Source organism: Anguilla anguilla, chromosome 11, assembly GCF_013347855.1.
Source record: "Anguilla anguilla isolate fAngAng1 chromosome 11, fAngAng1.pri, whole genome shotgun sequence".
Classification (NCBI taxonomy): domain Eukaryota; kingdom Metazoa; phylum Chordata; class Actinopteri; order Anguilliformes; family Anguillidae; genus Anguilla; species Anguilla anguilla.
In genome coordinates this window covers 4,145,196-4,169,614 of record NC_049211.1, presented here as the reverse complement: position 1 = coordinate 4,169,614, position 24,419 = coordinate 4,145,196, and the positions used below count along the sequence as shown (strand labels likewise).

Sequence of the window (24,419 nt, the reverse complement as noted above, 5' to 3'; positions counted from 1 at the left end):
CTTTTCCTATTCAGGAATGTTTTTTCCCTCACACGGGGAAAAAAAAAAAAGAGAGAGAGCGATCGCTGCGTGTCCTGGCTGATCCGCAGACTCCCCAGGATAGAGCAGGAACGCCATCCGGGATTCAGTGTGTCTTCCAATTAGAAATTAGCATTCGTCTAGTTCGCCTAAGTTGTTGTTTCTGTTTACGCACCGCCCTCCCCGTATTCCCCCCAACTGGCCCCCCCCCCCACCCCCAAACCCCCCCCGCCCCCGCCCCGTGCACCAGCCTGAGAATTTTGCCTCCACCCCCTCACTCCTCATTCACTGCAGAAACAGAGAAACAGAGGCAGTAGGTTCAAGTTTTTGAAGTAAACACAAAAAAGGAAAAAAACAAACAAACAAAAAAAAAAACAACCAAACTGCCCCACCAAAATACAAAAAACAAAAGGGGAAGGAAGGATTAGAAATGAAAAACACAAAACAAAATAAAAAAAACTTAAAATTAAAAATTAAAAAAAAAAACAAGACGGCTGCTTCAATCCGTTTCCATGTTTACACAGGAAGTGGCTCCATCTACTCCGTCCTGGGGAGGGGAAGTGACCTCATTGGCAGACTGGGAGGGAGAGGACGAACCGTCCCGGGGGGTGGGGAGGGTAGGCTGGCGAATCTTGTCTTGTCGTTGGTAGAACAAGAGGTAGGCAGCATTGGTCTTGGGAGGGAGGTAAAGAAAGGAGAAATTTTGTAGTTAGACGCAATTTAAAATAATGAAAATTACAGGTCACATGTATGCATCTGGGAGAGCTGGGCCTTGACTGGCAACACTGGCTCCTCAATTTCACCAGGTGATAATACGGGTTCATTTCCCCTGAATCAGTTAAATAATATTTTCTGGAGTTCACAGTTACGGTCACGGCACACAGATGGTCCTCAAAATTCTCTGAAACCCCAGAAATACTTTCCATTTCTCCTCCTGCCTCACTCATATATACCCCCCCGCATTCTAAGTCAGTGTTCTAGAACTCCACTGCTTTCAGTTACCAGCAGTGATTGTGACATCAGCATTAGAACGTTCAGTTAAGAACATTCTGATCACGTATTTGTGATCTTATACCTAAAGGGCTAAAGCTCCTAGTCAAAATACAAAATACTTTCCTTTTGTTCAAGTTCCTCCATTGCATTTAATCATGTTTCTCCCTGATTGGAGCAAGCCTCTCTTCAGGGCCTCATTACCACCCTGGAGGCTCTAAATGTTCTCTCCTTATCCTTATCGGTGTCTCCCTGAATCTGTGAACTCTAGCACTGGTCTGGCTTCCCTGCTTCCAGTGCACCCACATCATTTCCTGCCTTAACCACAGTCCACATGGATCATTTCCTGCCTTAACCACAGTCCACATGGATCATTTCCTGCCTGCACCACAGTCCACCTGCATCATTTCCTGCCTGTACCACAGTCCACCTGCATCATTTCCTGCCTGTACCACAGTCCACCTGCATCATTTCCTGCCTGTACCACAGTCCACCTGCATCATTTCCTGCCTTTACCACAGTCCACCAGCATCACTTCCTGCCTTAACGTCAGAGCCATTCTACTCCTGGTCAGTCCAGACTGTTTCCATTGCCTTCCTCCCTGAGTTTCCTTAAATTATAATTTTTTTTAAAGCCATGTAATAAAAGAGAGAACATTTTAAAACTGGATGGACAACTCGCATGACGCAAAGCATCAAGATCCCATCATGATTTTATCATTTCAAACATTTTTTTAGAACAAATGTGACGTAAATGTTTTTACTTTGATGATTAAGTCCTGCTCCTTCCGTCTTAAGTTCCATGAGAATTACACCATGAACTACACACGTGTTTACACTCACCGGCCACTTCATTGGGTACACCTGTTGAACTGCAAACTGCACCCGTTAACGCAAATATCTAATCAGCCAATCACGTGGCAGCAACTCAATGCATTTAGGCATGACATAGTCAAGACGATCTGCTGAAGTTCAAACCAAGCATCAGAATGGGGAAGAAAGGTGATTTAAGTGACTTTGAACGTGACATGGTTGTTGGTGCCAGACGGGCTGGTTTGAGTATTTCAGAAACTGTTGATCTACTGGGATTTTCACGCACAACCATCTCTAGGGTTTACAGAGAATGGTCCGAAAAAGATAAAATATCCAGTGAGCGGCAGTTCTCTGGGCGAAAATGCCATGTTGATGAGGAGAATGAGAATGGCCAGAAAGGCAACAGTAACTCAAATAACCACTCGTTACAACCGAGGCATGCAGAAGAGCATCTCTGAACGCACACCACGTCAAAACCTTGAAGCAGACGGGCTACAGCAGCAGAAGACCACACCGGGTGCCACTCCTGTCACCTAATGAAGTGGCCGGTGAATGTATACTTATTGTCAATATAATTTACGCTGGAAGAGCGTGCGATTTTTACGGTTTCGATCATTGAATTTACCATGATTTGTTCCTCTCTTGCATAAGTCACCTTGCTGTCGTCAAAGTAGTACCACTGACCGTTATCCTTGTTTCTTGCATAACTGGTATCTGCAGAAGAGAAGCAAACAGAAAGCATAGTCTAAAATTCTGCTATGCACTTTCAAAACACCTCAGCTTTGCTGCAAATCATAACGCTATATTTATTTATTTTTTTATTTAAATGCTTGTGTGTGTGAGTGTGTGTGTGTGTGTGTTTTCAGGATGAACCGCCCAGCAGCCCACCAAACAGGATTTCACAGAGCGAAAAAACTTTCAACTGAACTCCGACTGAGTATGCGAGAAGTGTTCTAGAATGCCTTCAACAGCGCTGGATTTCTGTGATCGTGTTTTCCAGCAGTGAGAGAGAGAGAGGGAGTGAGAGAGGGAGAGAGAGAAAGAGAAGAGTACTTGCTGCTCTATGTCCTTTTCCTGGAATATCAAAATAGTTTTGTGGAAGCACTTCAGGTTTTTTTACAGCAGAGGTGGGCGGAATCCGTTTCTGGTTTTCATGCACAACGTCTGCTCTTAATAACGTAATCAGCCCCGTCTCCATTTCTCGACAAGCCCATGAATGGCAGTCACAGACTGTCCCTGTGTCCCGATATGAAACGTTTTACAGTGATATAATCTACGAGTGAACCTATGTTGGGCGCGCACAGCCAATCGGCTCATTTAACCAGGGTAACCGGTGGAAACGAAAACCCGCACAGACAGACACCGGCCCACCAGGACCGGGAGCCGCACACGCCCAGGGTCTCCAGGGGTGACAAAGCCAGCGGGGCGGGACTCACAGTGTCCGTCTCGGAGGCCGCCGTAGTGGTTCGAAACGGCGATCAGGTCGTATCGGCTCGGGGGCTCCCCGTCCGTCCCCGTCTTCTTCAGCAGGCAGCCGGAGAAGTCCAGTTCCCTGAGAGGCAGAGAGTGTGAACGAGCGTGAACGGTGAGCATCTACAGTACGGCGGCGGCGTCTGTCTCTACAGCTCCACCTGATCCCATCTCACAATGAGCGCAATGACACACATCAGAGTGCGACATCAGCATCCTTCCTACTGCATATCAACAGGCGCGTCTCTTCCCACTCTCTAAGTGATATGTAAATATTACTGGCGTGTAGAAATAAAAATAGCTCAAACTGTATAGCAGGTTCAGACAGTTTTTCTTCCTCTACATTTTCATGAGCAAATAGTTATTACATTATTATGCAACGTAAATACGACAGCCAACCAAATGGCTATGTGGCTCTCAAACCAGCTAACTTTTTACAACTTAATTTGCTTTACTGGCTAGAAAGCACATACTGTATGCATGAACATGAGAACAAAAAAACCCAATACATTTCTAGTAATAATAGCAAAAATAATCACCACGGTAATATTTGAGTACGTTTAAGTTTTTTACCCTTCCATTTTTTCAGCAGTAAGGACAACCGCTAACAGACGCTAACTTGTTTGTCCTTGCTGGAATGGACTGCTTGGTTGGCCAATCACGACGCAACAACTCAACGTCTTAGGCCTGGACGTAGGGACAGATTTCACTTTCGTTCCTAACCGTGAACGCGCCGGGACACGCGCAGCGTAAGAACTCTGTGCGTGCGTGCGTGCGTGCGTGCGTGCGTCTGTCTGTCTGTGTGTGTGTGTGTGTGTGTGTGTGTGTGTGTGTGTGCTGAGCATAGCGCACCTGAGGGGGAAGTCCACTATGGTGTCCAGCTTCTCGCGGGAGTACTTGGTGTAGGAGAAGCGCTTGAGATGGATGATGAGAACCTCAGGCAAAGACCACAGGTCCAGCTTCTTGGTGGCCAGCTGGTGCTTCTTACAGGTCGGGCAGTACCTGCCACACACACACACACACAGACAGACATATTTTAGGACACGCTTTCAGAAACACAAGACTCTGATCTTTGCCACCGTTTACAGCATTTAAACTACATTTGTTTTTTAAAGGCAGAGCTGTGGCTTTAGTCCTTGCACTGTCTCTCAGTCAGTCTCATCTCGCACCACACATCTCTCACAGGGCTGTAGGTTCCTCTCATTTCAGGAGCATTTTGCTACTGACGAGAATGCGTCTGTGTGCTCCTAAATTTTTCCAAGTTGGGACAACACATGATACTCCTTGGGGGAAAAAAAGTTAGGTGTAGCGCTCTGTCTCAGTAGAAGCTGGACTCTATGTAGAGACGCAACACCAGTTGCCATGGTAATATGAGTGTGGGGTGACTGCACGGGGGTTACCAGGGGTTCTCCTCTTCCAGGGTCTCCACGGTGGTGAAGAGCTCTATGCACTGCTGCAGCTGCACCGTCGTCTGCTTGTGCGGCACCTCCATGCTCTGGTGCTTCACGTACTTCTGCAGAGACCAGAGCCAGACCGAGAGAGAGCAGCGCGTAAGAACCCACCACACAGAGCGCTTCCCATTGGTCAGACCGCTAAGGCATCAGCATAGGACCAGTCTACCACACAGAGGACTTCCCATTGGTCAGATCACTAAAGCATCAGCATACGACCAGTCTACCACACAGAGGACTTCCCATTGGTCAGATCACTAAGGCATCAGCATAGGACCAGTCTACCACACAGAGGACTTCCCATTGGTCAGATCACTGAAGCATCTGCATCTAGCACACAGCGCGCTTCCCATTGGTCAGATCAGTGAAGCGTCACCACTAGGCCCGTACCTCAGCCTCGTTCTCATTGTAATACTTCTTCTTCATGTCAGGATCCCAGTCGATGGCCACGTAGGGTTGTGCTGTGGAGGACACACAAAACAGCAGTCACACGCACTCAAAGGCTTCTGCTAATACCTCAAATATGAAATACAGTCACACTCTCTGAAAGGCTTCTATAAATACCTCAAATACGAAATACAGTTACACACTCTCTGAAAGGCTTCTGCTAATACCTCAATTATGAAATACAGTCACACACACTCTGAAAGGCTTCTACAAATACCTCAAATATGAAATACAGTCACACACTCTCCAAAAGGTGACTGTCAGTACCGCAAATATCAAACGCAGTCACACACACACTCTGAAAGGCTTCCAACCATAGCTCAAATATTAAAATACAGTCACGCATTTTCTGCACTTGCTTAAATAACAGGAACGGTTATAGGTAATTAAGATTTTCTCATTATGACAAGCACAAATGGGAGGGGAAGTGAAATGAGAATTAGGTTCCCATCAAACCAAACTAGAAAGGCGAAAGACCACAAGGCTCCCCATTGGACACAATGATGATGACATCACACCTTCCGCTGCAAGACCATCTGGTTGGACGCCTACTGCATGAATATGCTGCTCACAGGCACGTTCTGCACCGGGCTGAGACGCCTGGAGCAGACTCTCTGAGCCCTTCTGCAGCTCACCAGCGGGGAAGGTGATAATTAAATCCCGTCTCCGACACCGGAGCCCACGGAGACCACCTAACACATCTGTTAAACCGTGCAAGAGGTTTCCGTAGCGCACCCAGCGATCACTCGTCAATACTTCCACAGACGGGTCATATTGTCATCCGTAAGACATCTACTCCTTCTACTTCATCACTTGGTTTTCCCCCAGGTACTAAGAGTGGAGGTGCTGCACCTCCACAACAGAAAAATCAATAAACCCTCAGATCTCAGATCTTCACAGGGAGGGGGGGGGGGTTGTTATGAAGTCAGGTGTGGGCTACATCGTGCGAACACCACTGCTCACCACTACACACCAGCGCTGCTGACCCTCTGAGGCACCTCCCCCTCCACTAACTATTCTCCTGAGGGAAACCCTGCCTCATATATCCGCAAGTAACTTTAGTCTAAAGGGGAGCGATGATGTCAAAGGTAGCACTTTGTGTGGTGTGCACTTCCTCTGTGGAGGTTAGTGTGTGTGTGACTCCTCTTTGGAAAAGAATGTTCTCTATGAAAGACGGTCATTGCTCTCTGTGAAAGTCAGTCACTGCTCTCTGTGAAAGTCAGTCACTGCTCTCTGTGAAAGTTGATCACTGCTCTCTGCGAAAGATGGTCACTGCTCTCTGTGAAAGTTGGTCACTGCTCTCTGTGATAGACGGTCACTGCTCTCTGTGAAAGTCAGTCACTGCTCTCTGTGATAGACGGTCACTGCTCTCTGTGAAAGTCAGTCACTGCTCTCTGTGAAAGACGGTCACTGCTCTCTGTGAAAGACAGTCACTGCTCTCTGTGAAAGTTGATCACTGCTCTCCGTGAAAGACAGTCACTGCTCTGTGAAAGGAAGTCACTGCTCTCTGTGAAACACTGCCACTGCTCTCTGCTCTCTGTGAAAGTCAGTCACTGCTCTCTGAAAGTTGATCACTGCTCTCTGTGAAACACTGCCACTGCTCTCTGCTCTCTGTGAAAGACGATCACTCACAGGTGAAGGAGAAGGCGCAGCCTCCTTCCCCCATCCCCCTCTCGGTGGTGCCGTTGGAGTTCACCGCCTGGATGGCGAACAGCTGCTTCCTGCGCTTGGCGTGGCAGCACTTCCTCTTGGGGAGTCGCTCGTTGGGCTGAGGGCTGTGGGGCGTGGTCTGCTCCTTCTCTTCCTCCCCATCTTCCCCATCTTCCTCCTCCTCCTCCTCTTCCTCGTCTTCGTCCGAGGGCTGCCGTCCGGCCGCCAGCGTCCCGTCGGCTGCGTTCGGAACGTCTGCGTCCGCGTCGACGACGCCGTCGCCTGCCGAGGGGGGCGGGGCATCCTCTCGGCTGCACCCCGCCTTCCCGACGCTGTTGGTGGCGCCCGCTTCTGCCGGCTCCGTCGAGTCGTTGGATTGGTTCACCTCGGATGCAGACCCCTCCCCCTGCCCCTGACCCTCCCCCTCCCCCTCTCTCTTGGAAGGTCCTGGTTTCTCATCCTCGTCTTCACCCTCATCTGGGTAAGACGACAGGAGAAACAGCGGTTTAAAATCACCAATTTAAAAAATAACACCACTCAATTCTGACACTATATTGGATTGTACATCAGCGCAGAGATACTGCTGGTGATGAATGGGACATATAAAATAAACACATACCTACAAAACCTGTGCTAAGAAAAAACCCACAACCCATCACATTCAGTCAGATTGTGTACAGCGACACAAACCATCGGCTCAAAAGCGAAAGGAGCCATTACCGTCGCTCACGCCGTTGGTTTGCGTCTTGTACAGTTCTTCCTCCTCGTCATCCGCCTCCTCCTCTTCCTCCACCTCCTCCGAGGGATCGAGCGGTCGGACGTAGCGCCTGAAAGACAGACGGACAGGTGACATCTTGCCTCCTGCGACCACGCCTGCACAACGATGCAATCACAAACCCATACGCTTTCAAACAGCTTCACTGAGCTTCATACAGCTTCAGACAGCATCATACCGCTTCAGATTCATTCAGCTTCAGCCTGCTTCATATAGCTTCACACTGCTTCAAACAGCTTCAGAGAGCTTCATATGGCTTCAAACAGATTAATTCAGCTTCAGACTGCTTCATATAGCTTCAAACAGCTTTACACTGCTTCAAACAGCTTCAGAGAGCTTCATACTGCTTCAAACAGATTAATTCAGCTTCAGACTGCTTCATATAGCTTCAAACAGCTTCAAATGGCGTCAAACAGCTTCAAATGGCTTCATACAGCTTTAAACATCTTCAAGCAGTTTATTTGTAGATGCATTCTTGTATTTATTTATGTACATACTGTGTTGTATTGAGGCATGTGCGATGTATGGAACGTGGTGATAAAAGTTCCTCTATAAGGACAAGGAGGAACCTAACAGCCCCACTTTGCACACGGCCGACACGTTGGGGCGTGTGACCCTGTCATTACTTCCCCTACGCGGTTTCCCGTTTCCCGCGGTTACAGATGTTACGCGTGGCGGCGGCGGCGGCGGCGAGGCGAAGGGAAGCGTGACTCACGCCAGACGCTGCAGGAACAGCTGGTACAGGCTCTCCTGGGAGCACTGGCCGCGCGGGGTGGAGATGAGCAGGGGGTGGCCGAACAGGGACGTCCCGTAGCTGCTGCTGCCGGAGCCGTAGTCCCTGTAGTGGGAGCGCTCCCGCAGGTAGAGGGCCAGCACCACCTCGTCCCCGTCCTCCTCCACCGAGCCCCGGCTCAGCTCGTACCTGCAGGGAATGCACGCAGCAGCGGGAGGGGTCAGGCGTGTCACGGGGTCTCGAACTCAACACACTTACCGCTCTTACCTCCTGAGCTATGTCAGCAAGGGGGCGCCGTAGCTCAGGAGGTAAGAGCGGTTGTCTGGCAGTCGGAGGGGTTGCCGGTTTGAACCCCGCCCTGGGCGTGTCGAAGTGTCCCTGAGCAAGACACCTAACCCCTAACTGCTCTGGCGAATGAGAGGCATCAATTGTAAAGCGCTTTGGATAAAAGCGCCATATAAATGCAGTCCATTTACCATTTTTACCATCCTTACTGCTGAACACTCAAATCTCATGCATCATACCGATACTCATGTGCAGGGGTGGGCAGCTGCAGGACCTGGAGGGCCGGTGCGTTCGCAGGTTTCTGTTTCCACCGGTTACCCCGGCTGAATGAGCCGATTGGCTGTACAGACCAACGCTGGATCACTCGCAGATTAGATCACAGTAAAGCGTTTCACAAAGGGACACAAGAACAGCCCTCAGCTGTCATTCATGCGCTTATCAAAAAGGACATAAATGTTTGGGCTAAGTCAGTAATTCAGGCCAGAAGTTGGCATGAAAACCATGTACACACATGACCTTCGCTGCCCACCTCTGCTCAAATAGGTACAGCACATAGCCAAGTACAATACTATGGCAAAGGCTATTCTGGATTAATATCACACCAGAAACTCCAGTCATTAGGAAAGTACAGAGGATGAAAGACATCAGGACTACAGAATCTGCAGTCTCAACTTGCACAAATGACACTAGTAAAAAAAAAAAAAAAAACCTCACTGTTACTAGACTGAAAACCCGACTCTGTCGGGTCAAACACTTACACAAAGATATCGTCTCGGTCCAGGATGCAGCTGAGGTATTCGTCTGCTTGGTAGATCTTATAAAATCGATGATTGAACACGTCAGCCACCACCATCTGAAACAGGAACCACACAGACTACGTCAGACACCAGACCGATGAAGCAGGAACCACACAGACTACGTCGGACACCAGACCGATGAAGCAGGAACCACACAGACTACGTCGGACACCAGCCCGATGAAACATTGATGGTGCTGGAAAATGTACAGAGGGCGCTCATAAAGCTGAATATTTCAGCTGACAGCCCTCAGAGCATTAAGATCATTGCTAATTCATCACCATCATATGGGGAGTGGGGGGGGGGTGACCTTCGTGCCATAGAGCCTGGTCTCACCTGATTGGCTGGGATATCTGTTGCTAGAGAGAGCGCAGCACACAGATCAGACACTTTGCCAGCCTTGGGCACAACCAAGCGATGCTGGAGCAGAGGGGAAGAAAGACGATGGATTGAGTCAAACGATGTCAAAGGCTTCAGTTAAAAATGGCGGAAGGAGCGGAGCCAAAATGGCCGACAGCGGGGGCCCGGGTTACCTGCACGGGCTTTGCCGCAGGGTCGAGAGAGACGAAGAACACCTCCATCACCCTCTCCTTGCTGACGGGCAGGGGCACGCTCAGGTAGCAGAAGGGGTCAAAGGTGACGGACACCTTGTGGCACTCGGGACAGACCAGCGTGGACTTGAACAGGCCGTGGAAGGTGTCCACGATCACGGAGTCGTTCCGCCGTCGGTGGTTACGCCACGCCTCCTCGGCCACCTCCTGGCAATCCAAAAACGACAGAAGTCACGACACCGACAGAAGCACCCGATTCAGAGGTCGCGGTGATGCAGCACGTTTCCATACAAGTTTCCATTTTTCCACACAGAAAAAAAAACACATTTTATGCATGAAAGCGCTGCGCTTAGCTTTTTTTTTTTTTTTTTTTTTTTAAAGATGGAAAATGATGATCTGTTAATCCTCCTTCATCTCTTACGAAAGACCAGGAAGTGAAACCAGGGGACTCGTTTTCCCAGAACGCTCATAAGGCCTAGCAGAGCGCTCGGGGAAGGGGAGTGACGGACAGCGCGCGCGCGCGCGGGCGAAGCCCCGCCCCCCCGGCTCCCGGAGGCGGTACCTGGTCGGGCCGGCCGTCGGCGTCCCGCAGCTCGATGTACTCCTTGTTCTTGACGCGGTTGAGGTCCTCGTGCAGGCCGTCCAGCAGGAAGGACAGCAGCTCCTGGGAGTCGTGCTGCTGGTACCCCAGGAACTGCGAGGCAAAGTGGCCCACCTTGGTCTGCGCGCAAAACACACATGAGCGCAATGTTACAAAACTACAACAGTACATATACTACAACTATACCACAACTATACAACAGTGCTGTGGAGGGGTGGTGTGGTTAGGGCACCAAGGACTGCAACACTTGTTACAAGCACATATACTGCTATACAGCTACACAACTACCCAACAGCACATATACTGCTACACAACTACACAACAGCACATATACTGCTACGCAACTACACAACAGCACATATACTGCTACACAACTACACAACAGCACATATACTGCTACACAACTACAGAACAGCACATATACTGCTACACAACTACACAACAGCACACATAATGCTACACAACTACACAAAAGTTGGCTCTTCGCCAGGCTGTGAATGTTGATTAGAAACTGACAATAACATTTAAGCTGGACAATCAGGAAAGGTTGCTTGTGCGGAAATTCTCTGTACTACTTTTTGTTTATCTTTAGCCGAAATTGGGGAGGAACAAAAACTTACAGCAGCCGTGCAAAAAAAAAAAGTGAGAATTTTAAATCAAGAATTCCTGCCGGACTTCCCCGTGCGGCGTTGGCGGTACCTTGAAGATGCGGGGCACCACGGAGTAGTGCCTCCCCGACCACATCTGCTTGACGACGTCGGCGTAGGCCTCGGCGATCTCGCCCTTCATGCCCAGCGGGTTGGTGAAGTTGAGCTCGTCCAGGTACGCGCTACGCAGGAAGTACTCCGTCAGGGGGGGCGTGTTGCTCAGGCACTGGGGGGGGGGGGGAAGCGCCATAAAAAAAAGACGTTTAAAAAAAAAAAAAAAAGAACAGCCCACACCAGCGTTTTGTTTTTTTACATCAGGGGGTCAGGACCTAAAATGGGTCACAGGGGAGTATGAGGTGGGTCCTGGAACGAGTCTGTAGTCCACTAGGCTATGCGAGAATGTGTTGACGGTTCCCTGAAAGGTACTAAATTTCAAATTTGGGTCCCGATGTTAAAAGAACCAGCATCTAAGAACTAGAGTTCTGGCCGGTTAGACCTGCCACCCAGTTACGAAGCCGCGTTTGTTGTCCTCACTGAGAGTAACCCAGTAAGTGCTCAACAGCATTTTACAAATCCGGGAGTCTGAGCGAAAAATGTCTGCACGGCACATACACCTGCGTGTGAAGTATGCTCCCTTAAGCTTCTCACCTGCAGAGCGGAGTTCATGAAGCACGTGTTCCCCAGATTAGTGAGCCCACAAACGCCAGGCTGGCCCTTATAAGAGTCCTGCTCCTCTACAGAGTTCCTCCTGGTAACACCAAAAAAAATAAAAAATAAAAAATCAGTCATCATAAGAAACACTATATGACCAAAAGTATCTCAACGCCCCTTGGTCCCAGTCTGTTTTTCATGTTTTGGGCTCAGCCCCTTAGCTATAGTGCAGGCAAAATCTTCCACTCAAAACAACATTCAGTGTTCACTTAACTCTTAACAGATACATGTCCTAATGGGACCATGCAGGATGTACTAGGAGTTGATTTAACACTAAACATTTTACTGTGCATGTAACAGAAATTTTCACTGCCAATGACTTCAACCTGGCTAATGAATGCCATCAATGCAATGTTACCAATGTAGTGTCTATTCACAGCATGTTTTCGATATTCAAATAAGATTATATGATGATATACAGGGATGTGCGTGTGTGCATGCATGTGTGCGCGCATGTGTTTGTGTGCCATCTGTTGCATGTTATCAAAGGTAGGAATAAAATTTCTTAGCGGGGGTACAGAGCAAAGAGATCAAAATTGTAATTGCAAAGCAGGGCAATTAACACTTCCCCCAGAAGGCAAAGGACTGACTCACATGATCTGGGGCCTGGAGCTCGGCCAGGTACCGTCTGCGTTCCTCAGCTCCATGATAACAGTCTGCAACACAAGAGAAACAGCTCACAGCACCCAAAAAAAATAAATGCAACAAAGATGGTATAGCACGGCAAAGATTCCGCAGTAGTAGAGGGAAAAACTAAATGCAACAAAGATGACACGGCACATAAAGATGAAGGTGTAGTAGTGCAAAAAAAAAAAATTCAACAAAGATGATATAGTAGAGCAAAGATGCAGCTGCAGTACAGCAAAAAAAAAAAATAAACAAAGATGATAAAGCACAGCAAAGATGCAGCTCTAGTAAAGCAAAGGCCGTACCATGCCAGAGCTGAGGCAGGAGTCCAGGACGGTCATGTGGACGTTGCGGAGCCTCTCGCAGCTCGTCTCCGAGCTCTTCATCCACAGCCGAGTCTCCGCGCTCTCCGGCACCTCGAACTGCTTCCGCATCGTCTTCTGGATCACATCTGTCAGGGGCAACGACGTGCGGCGATAAACGATTCTGACGCAGACGGACGGCCGGACACGCGCGTGTGCCAGCTAACGCATACAGACAGCCCACCCTGTGAGTCGGCAGCCGTCCGTCCAACAGCAGACACCGCACGCGGCGAGGGGAAGCGTACGGGGAAACGGCGCGACGGAGAGCGCTTACTTATCGAGTCCACTCGGCTGAACTGTGCGGTCAGGACGTTCTCCATGTCGCTGTGGAGACACAGGAAGATCTCCACCGGGTACACCTCCACTTTGACGGTGCTGGGCAGGTCCACCACCTGAGACACGCCAAGGAACAGTCAACAACACAGCCTCACCGAATCCTCTGTTCCGCCGTTCAGCAATCATCGCAGTTCTAGTTAATATAATATAATAAATGCGCATCCTAATCACATATTCAGATGTTAATGCCGATTCAGAAGACGTTTCGACGCGCTGTATGGCACGTGAGGACGGAGTGTAGCACAGTGGGTAAGGAACTGGGCTTGTAACCGAAAGGTCGCAGGTTCGATTCCCGGGTAAGGACACTGCCGTTGTACCCTTGAGCAAGGTACTTAACCGAATTGCTTCTGTATATATATCCAGCTGTATAAATGGATACAACGTAAAATGCTATGTAAAAAGTTGTGTAAGTCGCTCTGGATAAGAGCGTCTGCTAAATGCCTGTAATGTAATGTAATGTAATGTGTTCAGGGTGATGCCCAGCCACTCACCTTGCGCTCCAGGGCAGGCTGATCTGCCACGACGCCGTACCAGGCCAGCAGCTTGTGCCACGCCTCGGCCGGTATCAGCACGAAGTCCTCGTTCTCCACCAGGCGCTCCTTCAAGCGGTACGACTCCAGCTCTGCGTTCATCACCACAAAAACCCAAATTACAGCCGGCTCACACAACCTTTTTTTCCCTCACAGCACTGCGGTTCTTAAGGTGTAAGATCACAAATATGTTCTCAACTAAACATTCTAATGCTGATGTAACAATCACTACTGGTAACTGAAAGCAGTGGAGTTCTAGAACACAGTCTGAAAAAAAACATCCCAAAAAAAACCTACTCTTGAGGGTTAATGTTCATTATATTAGGTGACAAGTTCTCAATCTTCTGCATTTCTTTATCTTGTTGTCTCTCATGGGATTATACTTTCCCCCTCTAGGGAATTACTGTACTGAGATCCCTGATCTTTCAACTAGTTTTTGCATCCTAAGTCACCCTGGATGAGAGCATCTGCTAAATGGCAGTAAAGTGTAATAACATTCCCACAATAGCAGACATATTCCATCCCAAGTCACTGACTCATATTCAGTTTCAATAGTTAACAGCAGCAATACAGTTTTCACCTGTTTAAATAAAAACTTAATTTAATTTTTCTTTAATGTTCCATAAAGATATATTTATTCATCCATAATTATTTGCGTAATTCTTCTTTCCATCAATACTTTTATTGTTCTTTATCCATTTCCACCATATTTCTAACAACTGTTATAATGTGTCAGCAGGCACAATAATATTATATTAAATTCTTACAAAAGACACAGAACAAGCAGTTCCCCAGCTAATACAGTTCCATCACTCAGCTGCTATTTCCGAAACAAACACTCAGTGGAACCAGTACATCAATTTAACTCGTGCCGTATAAACTACTCATGCAGTAAATGCCAGCCATTACCACCTGCTTCCTGATGAGACCTGTATATCACGGTCAGACAATATATTTACAAAATGGAGAAAGACAGCTGGATAATCAAAGGTTGTGAAAGAACAGAGGAAAAATAGAAACATTTTTTATTATGTTTTTTTGCACTAGACTAGGATCGAGGCAGCATGGCTTGGCTGAACTCACCCTCGAAGAGCTCCGTATTGTCGATCTGCCCGGGGAAGGAGGAGGAGTTCTGGTCTCCAGTTTCCACGTACTCCTTCCACTGCTCAAACCACCGTCTTTCCAGGAGATACCTGCGCCAGAGCCGGGGAGACATTTTGTTTCAGCTTCAAAATACAGAGCCAACCTCCCTGTCGTATCTCTCTGTACCCTTCACTGCTCCTGGTGCGGAAAATGCTTATTTCCATCTCCTCAGTGCCTTCCATCCAAAATCTGGTTTATCGCTGACTGAGTGCAAATACTAGGCCTTGAAGAGGCGATAGTCATATGTGGTGTGTCATTAAGCAGTTATTGTATAAGCAAGCAAACTGGCACACACACTCCCCCAAATTTTCGATTATTAGCACATCAACAGACTGCTGCTGGACCCCCAGTTCTATAGCTAGTGCAGTTAAGTGATTCCTCACCTGAGGCGAATATGTGGATTTTTCAGAGAAAGTATGGTTAGTTAATATAATAGTTATACGTATAGCCCTATTTGCTAATGAGGACTCCAGCCATCATGCACGACCGCAGCCCCCCGATCAGCTCTGAGAACGTTTGCCGACACCCCTCAGCCCTAAAATCCATTTAGAGGATCCGCGTCAACTTTAAATGAGAAGAATGAACTTGCTCAAAGCAGGAGGTCTCACGAAAAACAGCTTGACCACTTTCGCACTCAATTTAGTCTCAGTGAAGCTGAATGCCACATGGTCCTGTGAGTATTCCACATTTTGCATATTTATCCAAATTAATTAAGTCATCAACTCACAACAGCCTTTTATAATAATATGGATAGGAAATAGAAATATTGTAAATTCCAAACAATAAGTGTTAAAGATATACAGTACACAAATAAATATCAGTAATTTGTTTTAAACACAGGGGCAATTCCCAGTGAAATGCACATGGAACTGGTGTTACCTTTTGAGAAAGAGAAAGAAGTAGGCTTTTTATTACCGAGAAATATGAAGCCTACTGACTCACCTGTGGTGACTGAGTGAGAGGACTCCCTTGTCCTTTTATGACTTACAGATATATATTTTTTCTCTTGGATAGCACAAGCTAATCAAAACCCTTTGTAGGTTACATCTACTACTTAAGTCAATGCAGCGATGCATGACCTCCGTCACTATGATTTTAGCCTAATTTCTAACAAAATAAGAGCTTAAAATAATTGCCATATTAAGCATTTATATTTCCTCGCAAGGAGTACAGCCGTTTCTTACTGGCAGGTCTGTTTCTATGGGAATATAATTAGTCGACGGTTACCCATAGTACTGTATGTCACCGAGCTAGAGGTTGAACATTTCTGAGCCTTTATGTAACCACGGTACGGTTATAACCATGGCCGTTAATAGTCTGAAACACAGTGTAGCTTTGACATAGCTGCAGAGTCCTGAGGTGGTAACACAGTGTAAATATGTTTGCATATTTATTAGCATCCCCAACCCACAGATTCTGCCATTATCCAGCTGTTGCATCATCACCCCCTTCATTCTCCGTTTACTCAAGAGGCAATTTTCATTTAGTGCGTATCATTGCGGTACCTTACAGGCATTCATCAGATGCTGCTTTAAAAAAAATCCTTTCATGCCTCGCTATGTTTTTGAAACAGGCACTCACAACTTAGTACTTTTTTTAAATTTATTCGTCGTGTAAAGGCTATAGTGGCCATTTGTATTTGTCACACAACACTAAAAATAAGGAATACAAAGATCGGTTAACCTGCGCTGCTTTCATTCAGGCTAAACCGAAAGCCCAGCAGGAACCATTTGCATTGAGTCGAAGTTGCAGTGAGTGCAGCTTATAGTTGAAGCACCAGCCAGTCGGTCGGTCAGTTTCCAAAATGTTAAGTGTGAAAAAAGAAACCACAGTTAGAGGATCCTCCGACATAGTTTAAGTCTGCTGTTTGGAAATTTTATGGATTTTGTGTTAACATCGGTAGTAATGGGGGAAAAAGTGGTGGATAAAATAACATCTGTGAGAACGCATTGCGTTGCAAGTGTGCCATATGCTAGAGTGGAAACACTTCTAACATGATGGCCCATTTACATCAACATCACCCCGGTGTGTGTCCCACACAAGCAAAAGAAGCACAAATTTAACAAAGCGGTGCTTTACCTCTTGAGAGAGAACCACTTGAGTTGCAACCACTTTCTATTAATTTTGATACAGTAAAATACTGCATTTCAAGCGGAAAAACATATTCTTTTAAAGAATTGGCTGTTGAATCTGAGATTCCAATTAATGAATGCATTCTTTTTTGTTATGTTTACATAACATACAGAACTGAACCAAAAACCATGACACCAAAACCTTGAACAGAACCATACCGTGAATTTTGTGCACCCCCACTACAAATCTATCAAAAGGTCAGATTATGAAAGTTGCACATTTGCTATGTTTTCACATTTTGCCCCAGTAATCACAATCTGAACCCAGCGTGGGTGGCCATATGAATACTGACGGCACAAATTTAACAAACACTCATACACAGCCTTCTCAGAATTAAGGCCTATTTTACTGGTATCGGTCATGTACAATCTAATTCTCCATTTACTAAGTCAAATTTTTTTATGTTCTAAAACAAAATAAATAAATAAGACTTTAAATTGTAATGTACAGTATTAATTTATTTGTCAATCTAGAGCATTGTAAATTCATATTTTGTTTTCTGTTTCTGTTCCTAGATATCCACGTCCCTTTCCAGTTTTCATTTTCATTTCTGACACGGTTTCATTTCCCTGATCCTCACCAGCATTCTTCACATTGCACAGTAGTCTGGAAAAAATGAGGTGACAGTGACAGGCCAAGGCCCAAGGTGTGGACAGAGCGACACTGTACAACAGATGTCAAAAGTTACTCGATGAACGCTTGACATTTGTGAAGCAAATAATAACCCAAAATACCACATCAAAGACCGGCATGAAAATTAAACAAAATAGGCAAAGAGGGCATGCAAAAAATAGTTCATAATTTGTTGAAGCGTGCTAAACTGACACACAGTTCAACATTTTACCGAGTCATATCAAGGGTGGGTCCATTAAACAAAGTGTTAATAGTTGACAAGAAAAAAGAAAGAAAAGAAAAGATCTCACTCATGTTAGAAAAATGGGGCTCCATAGTCTATGATATATGGGCCCATCATGTAAGTAATAAAAAACTTCCATCAGCTTCTGAAAAGGAATAAGCCAATCATTTTAGGGGCACGTGATCTCCCGTTCTGCACTGCAACTACGTTTCCTCGGCTGACCCCCCCAATGGCCAATTTTAGCAACCGGAGAGCAGGGGTGCACAACGTTTTAGTTTTCTGACAGCTCTATAAACTATGCCGGTTCATTCCTGTACTTGGGCACAGTGAAATTTTTAGCACATACTTGCAGTCAGCAGCTATGACTGGTGCTTATACATATGTCAGATCAAGACATGATTAAGCCAATTAAACAATTAAGAGCAGAAGTTGGCAAAAAAATCCTGAAACGGATCGACGCTTGTCGTACACCGCTGACCTAGAGCATTTCAGGAGAATTACGACTTGTAGGGATAATTCATTTTAGTGCTTTGCTAAATACAAATGCCATTAAAAACGTGTAAAAACGCCTGTTAAAGAGACTAATTTAGCCACCGGCAGCTACTATTTTCATTTTAAAGTAACTGATCTGAAGCACTAGCATTACATGCCCAGATGAGCCAAGAACACAGATTGATGTCAAGGCAGACTGAAATGCATAGCTATCTATATGACTAAGCAATCTAAACGAATTCCATTACATCCTGCAGTAAATTATTTCGGAGACAACCCTGCCATGTCATTAACTTTAACGAGTCTCATCATTAACATTAACTTACTTTTCGGGGCGAAAAAATCCAAACAAATACGAAAATTAACGTCAACCTCCCCAAAAGAGTTACCTTAGTCTACTGAAATTATTTGTAGCAGCTAACTCATTAGGCAATTCAAGTTACGGCAATGAAGCAAACATCACCGATCATGTCGAAACTTTAACAGGCTAGCTAGCTGGCTATTTGAAGCAAGCTAAAATACAGTAATTATTTGGGATGCTGATAGTCTAATACTGAAAACATTATTTGATTGTTTTGACGTCCACTTCCGTCATGAGTTTCTGGCTATATAGCTAGCCAGCTATATAAAGGTTGAGTGAAAATGAAACTGATCGTCGGCAGCCGACTGACTGCTTTCAGGTAAATGTAAGTTGCCCTACCTAGTCTATAGCTAATTTAACCACGTTACACTAAGTACACTAACATTAATAAATCAGTCAACTCGACAACAAAATGTTAAAAACTATTTTACTCATTGGTAGCCGGCCAACGAAACAATAAATTCACAGATCGCACAACCAATTTCCCGAAAATTGTATAACGTCAGCGATTGGCTATCGTTAGCTATAAAGAACCATAAGGAGAAAAGTCCACATTTCGACCTGACATCTCAGTGGACCACACAGAATAAGTATACTAAAGCTGGCGACAGATAAATCTAGCGGATGAAATTTATATAACGTTAGCAAATCAAATTAAGACGAGCAGTGTTAACAACTGGAGACAAATTATAAATACAGCAGGTGATATAACATAGCTAGCTAGCGACCTAGCAATACAGGCAGCCTTTACAGCTAGCTAACCGGTGATGTACTAATATCTCTGGCTGGCTAGCTACCTGGATTAATGTTGGGTCGTTTTGAATACGCTAAGCGAGCGTCTTCATTTATTAAAACAGACAACTAGCTAGTTAGTCAGTGAAACCGACTGGCATATCACAAGTGAGACACAGCTAGTGTGGATGTTGGCTAGCAAGGATCCACCTTCCGTGCAGCCAACATTACTAGCTAGCTGCAGCTTGCGGTGACCCGTGGGTCTCAGAGCGCGGCAAGAGTCTTACCAACTGTCGCCTGCGCGGAGATCATGATTCTGGAGAAGAGCTTCAATTTCTCTGTGTTGGGTTTCTAATCCAGGAGGTTCTGCAGCTCCAGCCGTAGTTGCAGCCATGATAAATCATATATGTCTGAGTCTGTAAAGAAAGCATTCAACTCATCCACAGCAAAGAAGAAAACCGGAACACCGGAGTCCAGGCAGGAAGCAGGAAGTGATCGAGTGATGACAACGTCCTAGGGCAGGGTAGGGCGTGTTGTGTGGGTGTGTGAAACTGAGAAGTTGCTTGGTGGTATGCATTTTCCCTTTTGACCGTATTAAAGAAAAAACAATTTTTTAAATACAAAAACATAAGCGATATAAGGATGAGCTGCAATTGTATTCAGACCTAACGACTGCTAATTGCAGTATATCAGTGAGTGCACATTTTCAACCTACCAACGGAGTAATTGTAGTCCAGCCAATATCCACAAGCAGTTGGTCATATCATTGGAAGAGGTCAGAATGCCGATGATTTGTACAATTGAAATAAGCTAAATTTAATCTGAAGACTCGCCTCTTCAGGCTGCACCTCTCCCCATCCCTCCCTACCCCCTGTAAATGACTGTAAGCTTAGGGTTGTAACTAGGCAGCTGTTTCGTAGGTGACTTAGGTACCTTAACTGTCTTAACTACTGCTTGTATTTTTTCCATAGACTGCGTTGTTGCCGTTCTCGTTGTTAGTGTTAATCAGTTTAACCTTCAGGGTCCAAGTTGAACTGTGCGGTTGTTCCCTGCACTTGGACCGGTACTTCTCTCTAGGGGTTTCGTCATACATGTTCCTGGTTATGGTTATACACTTTGTTGTACGTCGCTCTGGATAAGAGCGTCTGCCAAATGCCTGTAATGTAATGTAATCATGAGGTTAATCTAATTTCTATGGCATATTGGTAAAACGTACGCACGTTGGAGTTTTTATCTCACTTCTTGAGGCAATCTTGTTATCACACACTGCCCAGCCACAAAATGTCAGTGGCCCATTTTCCCCCAACACCATGATCAATAGTAAAGCTATACTGTGGCTGTAGGTATGCAGCCATGTAATGAGAGAGCATCTAATTGCATAGTTAAGCCCTATGCAAGATAAAAAACAAAAAAGCTAGAAGGTGAACCTTTCCAATGAGTATGATTACCTTGTTAAAGCTCCCTTGTTACAGATGAGGAACAATAATTATATCATACTAGAATTCTGTATTTTTTGTAAATGTATTTATTCTTTGATTTATAATTAAATATATATTTATTCAAATGTTATACATATATTTTGTTGATTGTATTTGTTATTTTACAATAAAATAATCATATATTATATGTTTATTTTATTGTTACATAATGTATCTAATGTATAATTTTATAAAGCTTGTATTTATTTTTTGTTACGAGCCTTGATGGCCATATTTTCATATTTGATGAGCATGAGTTGTCTGATTTAATTTATTTATTCAAGAAGACTGACTGAGATTAATATTTCTTGGTGACAGTTGATATGAATGCATACCAACAGTCTGGCATGTTTACTAGTCCAGTATGGAGAGAGTGATGAACTGTATCAGAAGGTTTAGAAGTAACTATAAAAACAACAGTCATAGTGTTAATTGGTTGATTAATTTTGAGCATTGGTGATGACTTTTATTGCTGCAAATGTGACACTGTGATTAGCATGTAATCCTGATTATACATGTGTTCAAATGTTATTGTTATTCTGGCAGAGTTTTAGCTGGGCATTTAACTATATTTCCCAGGATTTGGGTGTGGTGGATAATTAGGAAATTGTAACTGTCTAGGTTTGAAGAAACCCCTCCTTTCAAAAAGGGGCAATATAAGCTGTTTCTAGATAATGATAAGTGAAATATGTGGATAAATAAAGTAGCAGTAACGTCCATGCCCTTGCTGAGGCAAAAGAGGTCCTATACATGTAAGGTTGGAGATTTTCTGGTGTTCATCAATTTGAGAAGTATCTTCTTGTCGTATTACTTTAATTTGGTTATCCGAAGAATTCAAACTATTCTGTGAGATGCATCTATGAAACCATTATTTTGAGAAATGTGATTGAAGAAATATTCATTACACAGGTTTATGTTAGATCTTGTACTTTCCCTATTTATTTTTCTCTTTTTGCAAAATGCACTGTATATAATTTAGTAATAAAATGAACAAGATATTTAGCAATGGTAAGAAAGCGACAGGTTGGCTAATTCTAGCAGGTGTGAGAGTAACTGTGGGAGTTTTAATGTAATTTTCTATTTAGTAATAGGGTAAATTATGAAGGTTTATTTTAGGATGAATTGCTGCAATAGGGCTTCACTGTTAAATGATGCGTGAAGTAACTACATCCTAAGTGCTAAGGCATGACTGAGTGCATGATATTATAATCTCAATTTACCTAAATTTACCTGTAGATGAAAGAAAGAAGATAATTACACCGCTATGTAGTCATGTTATCAGCACTTAACCGATCAATTAAAGCAAACGAGCACATGGTTCATTGAAAGTTATTGATCCACAGCAGGAAAATACACCTCAGGTAACACTAGAGCAGCTTGTGTAGCTAGTGACCCCACAAAAAGTGTTGCAGGAGCAGGGAGCAGTGATCCAGCTCCAGGTGTTGGATGGTACATTCAGCATCTCAGGTGTTTTGGGGTACCTGGGGGTGCTGCAGGACCTCGGACAGTACCGGGCCCAGTCAGGGCTGCGGCAATGCTGTGGCGCTTTGCCAATCTTTACTGCGTCTTCCCCTAACCTAATTAATGAGCTATATAAAGGCCTGCCCAGAGAGAGAGAGAGCCGCCATATGTTCCTGACTGTGAACCTTCTAATCCTTTTGTGTTATTATTTTTGGAAGCGGTGCCTTTTGGAATTGTTGTTTCGTGACATTTATTTTCATTGTTCTGCGTTCCTCACCCTGAAGGGTTTGCTAAAAGGTGGCGAGTTCCCGTAATGTCCTGTGTGTTTCGCCTCTATATCAACCTGACGCAGTCACCACCCCCAACATTGTCATAAGCCACAGAATTTCTCCAGAGGCTGTGCATATGAACAGATAAATTTTATAGCTAACAAAACTGTCCACCTAATCCTGGCAATGTAAGCTTGCTTGCTGGTTCATAAACTCATATTTAAAACTAGTATGCTATTTGTTAAATGTTCAGTGTAATAGCATGAATGCACATTATGACTAGAATTCAAAAGTTACAATCTTCCAGTCGCCGCCATTTACGTGTTTTCCATCTTTGGCCGCTTTTACTACAGTTGAGTAATATCGGTTAAATCCACTGTGGACTGGTATTATTGAAGTGTGCTTGATTGCCACATTAGCACTTAATGGACTTTAACCGCACGTGTGGTTCAGTTTAATAAAAACGTCAGTTACAGTAGCTTTAAACAAAGGTCAAAGTCGTGCTGATTTGTTTACGGTTACGATCATAGATGGATCTGCTTCTCTTCGCGTGTAGTAACCATAGACCGTATCGTAGAGTTTAGCGGTAGTAACGGCGATACAGGAGGCTGTGCCATGGTGGTAGGCTATCAAGCTGCCGGTTCCATAGGAAAAAGTTCCAAAGGTAAGACTGCACTTAATTTCTTGAAGAAAAATCTGGTATTACACACACCTTCAACTTCTGGGGCTGTGACGCATGCTATAAGCTACCTGTATAAGTTACTCGACGTGTGTGAAAATTAGCCTCTCTGGCTAGCTGTGGCACATTTGCAGAAATGTTATTCATGTGCTGCATGGCTATTTCAGCCACACCCATTGCAAGCAGGCGCATACAATCAAGCACACAGCCATGCGATCTTCATTGGCAAATATTGACAGTAGAATGGGTCGTGCTGAAGAGTTCAGTGACATTCAGTGCGGCACTGTCATAGGATGCCACCTTTCCAACAAATCAGTTCATCAAATGTCTGCCCTGCTAGAGCTGCCCCAGTCAACTGTAAGTGTTGTTGTTATGAAGTGGAAACACATAGGAACAACAACTGCTCAGCTGTAAAGTGGTAGGCCACACAAGCTTACAGAAGGGGAACACCGAGTGCTGAACGTGTAGCATGTAAAAACCATCTGTCCTCGGTTGCAAAACTCACTGCAGAGTTGCAACACGCACTGCAGAGTGTTGCAACACTCACTACAGACTCCAGACTACCTCTGGAAACAACGTTGCCACAAGAACTGTTCGTTAAGAGCTTCATGAAACGGGTTTCCGTGGTCGAGCAGCCGTACACAAGCCTAAGATCACCATGCCAAGTGTTGGCTGGAGTGGTGTAAAACACACCGCCATTGGACTCTGGATGAGTGGAAACATGTTCCCTGGAGTGATGAATCACACTTCACTATCTGGCAGTCTGATGGACGGATCGGGGTTAAGCGGAATACATAATGCCAACAGTAATGTTTTGTTGGAGGAGGAATAAGGGTCAAGGGCTATTTGTCATGGTTTGGGATAGGCCCCTTAGTTCCAGTGAAGGGAAATTTTAATGTTACAGCATATAATGTCAATCTAGAGAATTATGTGCTTCCAACTATGTGGCAAGAGCTTGGGGAAGGAAGAGCTTGGAACAACTTGACTGGCCTGCACAGGGCCCTGACCTCTACCCCATCAAA

General features: G+C 45.2%; 1 protein-coding gene across 1 annotated transcript; it reads right to left on the bottom strand.

Moving 5' to 3' along the window:
* Positions 1-414: 414 nt before the first annotated feature.
* On the bottom strand, positions 415-19,995 carry usp11 (ubiquitin specific peptidase 11). The gene is made up of 21 exons (XM_035380954.1): positions 19,798-19,995; positions 14,877-14,986; positions 13,755-13,885; positions 13,202-13,319; positions 12,871-13,016; positions 12,533-12,594; positions 11,876-11,975; positions 11,280-11,453; positions 10,542-10,700; positions 9,962-10,186; positions 9,765-9,848; positions 9,390-9,484; positions 8,329-8,535; positions 7,559-7,665; positions 6,821-7,315; positions 5,132-5,202; positions 4,691-4,803; positions 4,143-4,292; positions 3,257-3,372; positions 2,446-2,534; positions 415-691 (listed from the first exon to the last, which is right to left on the bottom strand). Exons 1-21 carry the CDS (start codon positions 19,902-19,904, stop codon positions 518-520), a joined length of 3,033 nt encoding a protein of 1,010 aa, XP_035236845.1. The 5' UTR covers positions 19,905-19,995; the 3' UTR covers positions 415-517.
* Between the last annotated feature and the right edge of the window lie 4,424 nt (positions 19,996-24,419).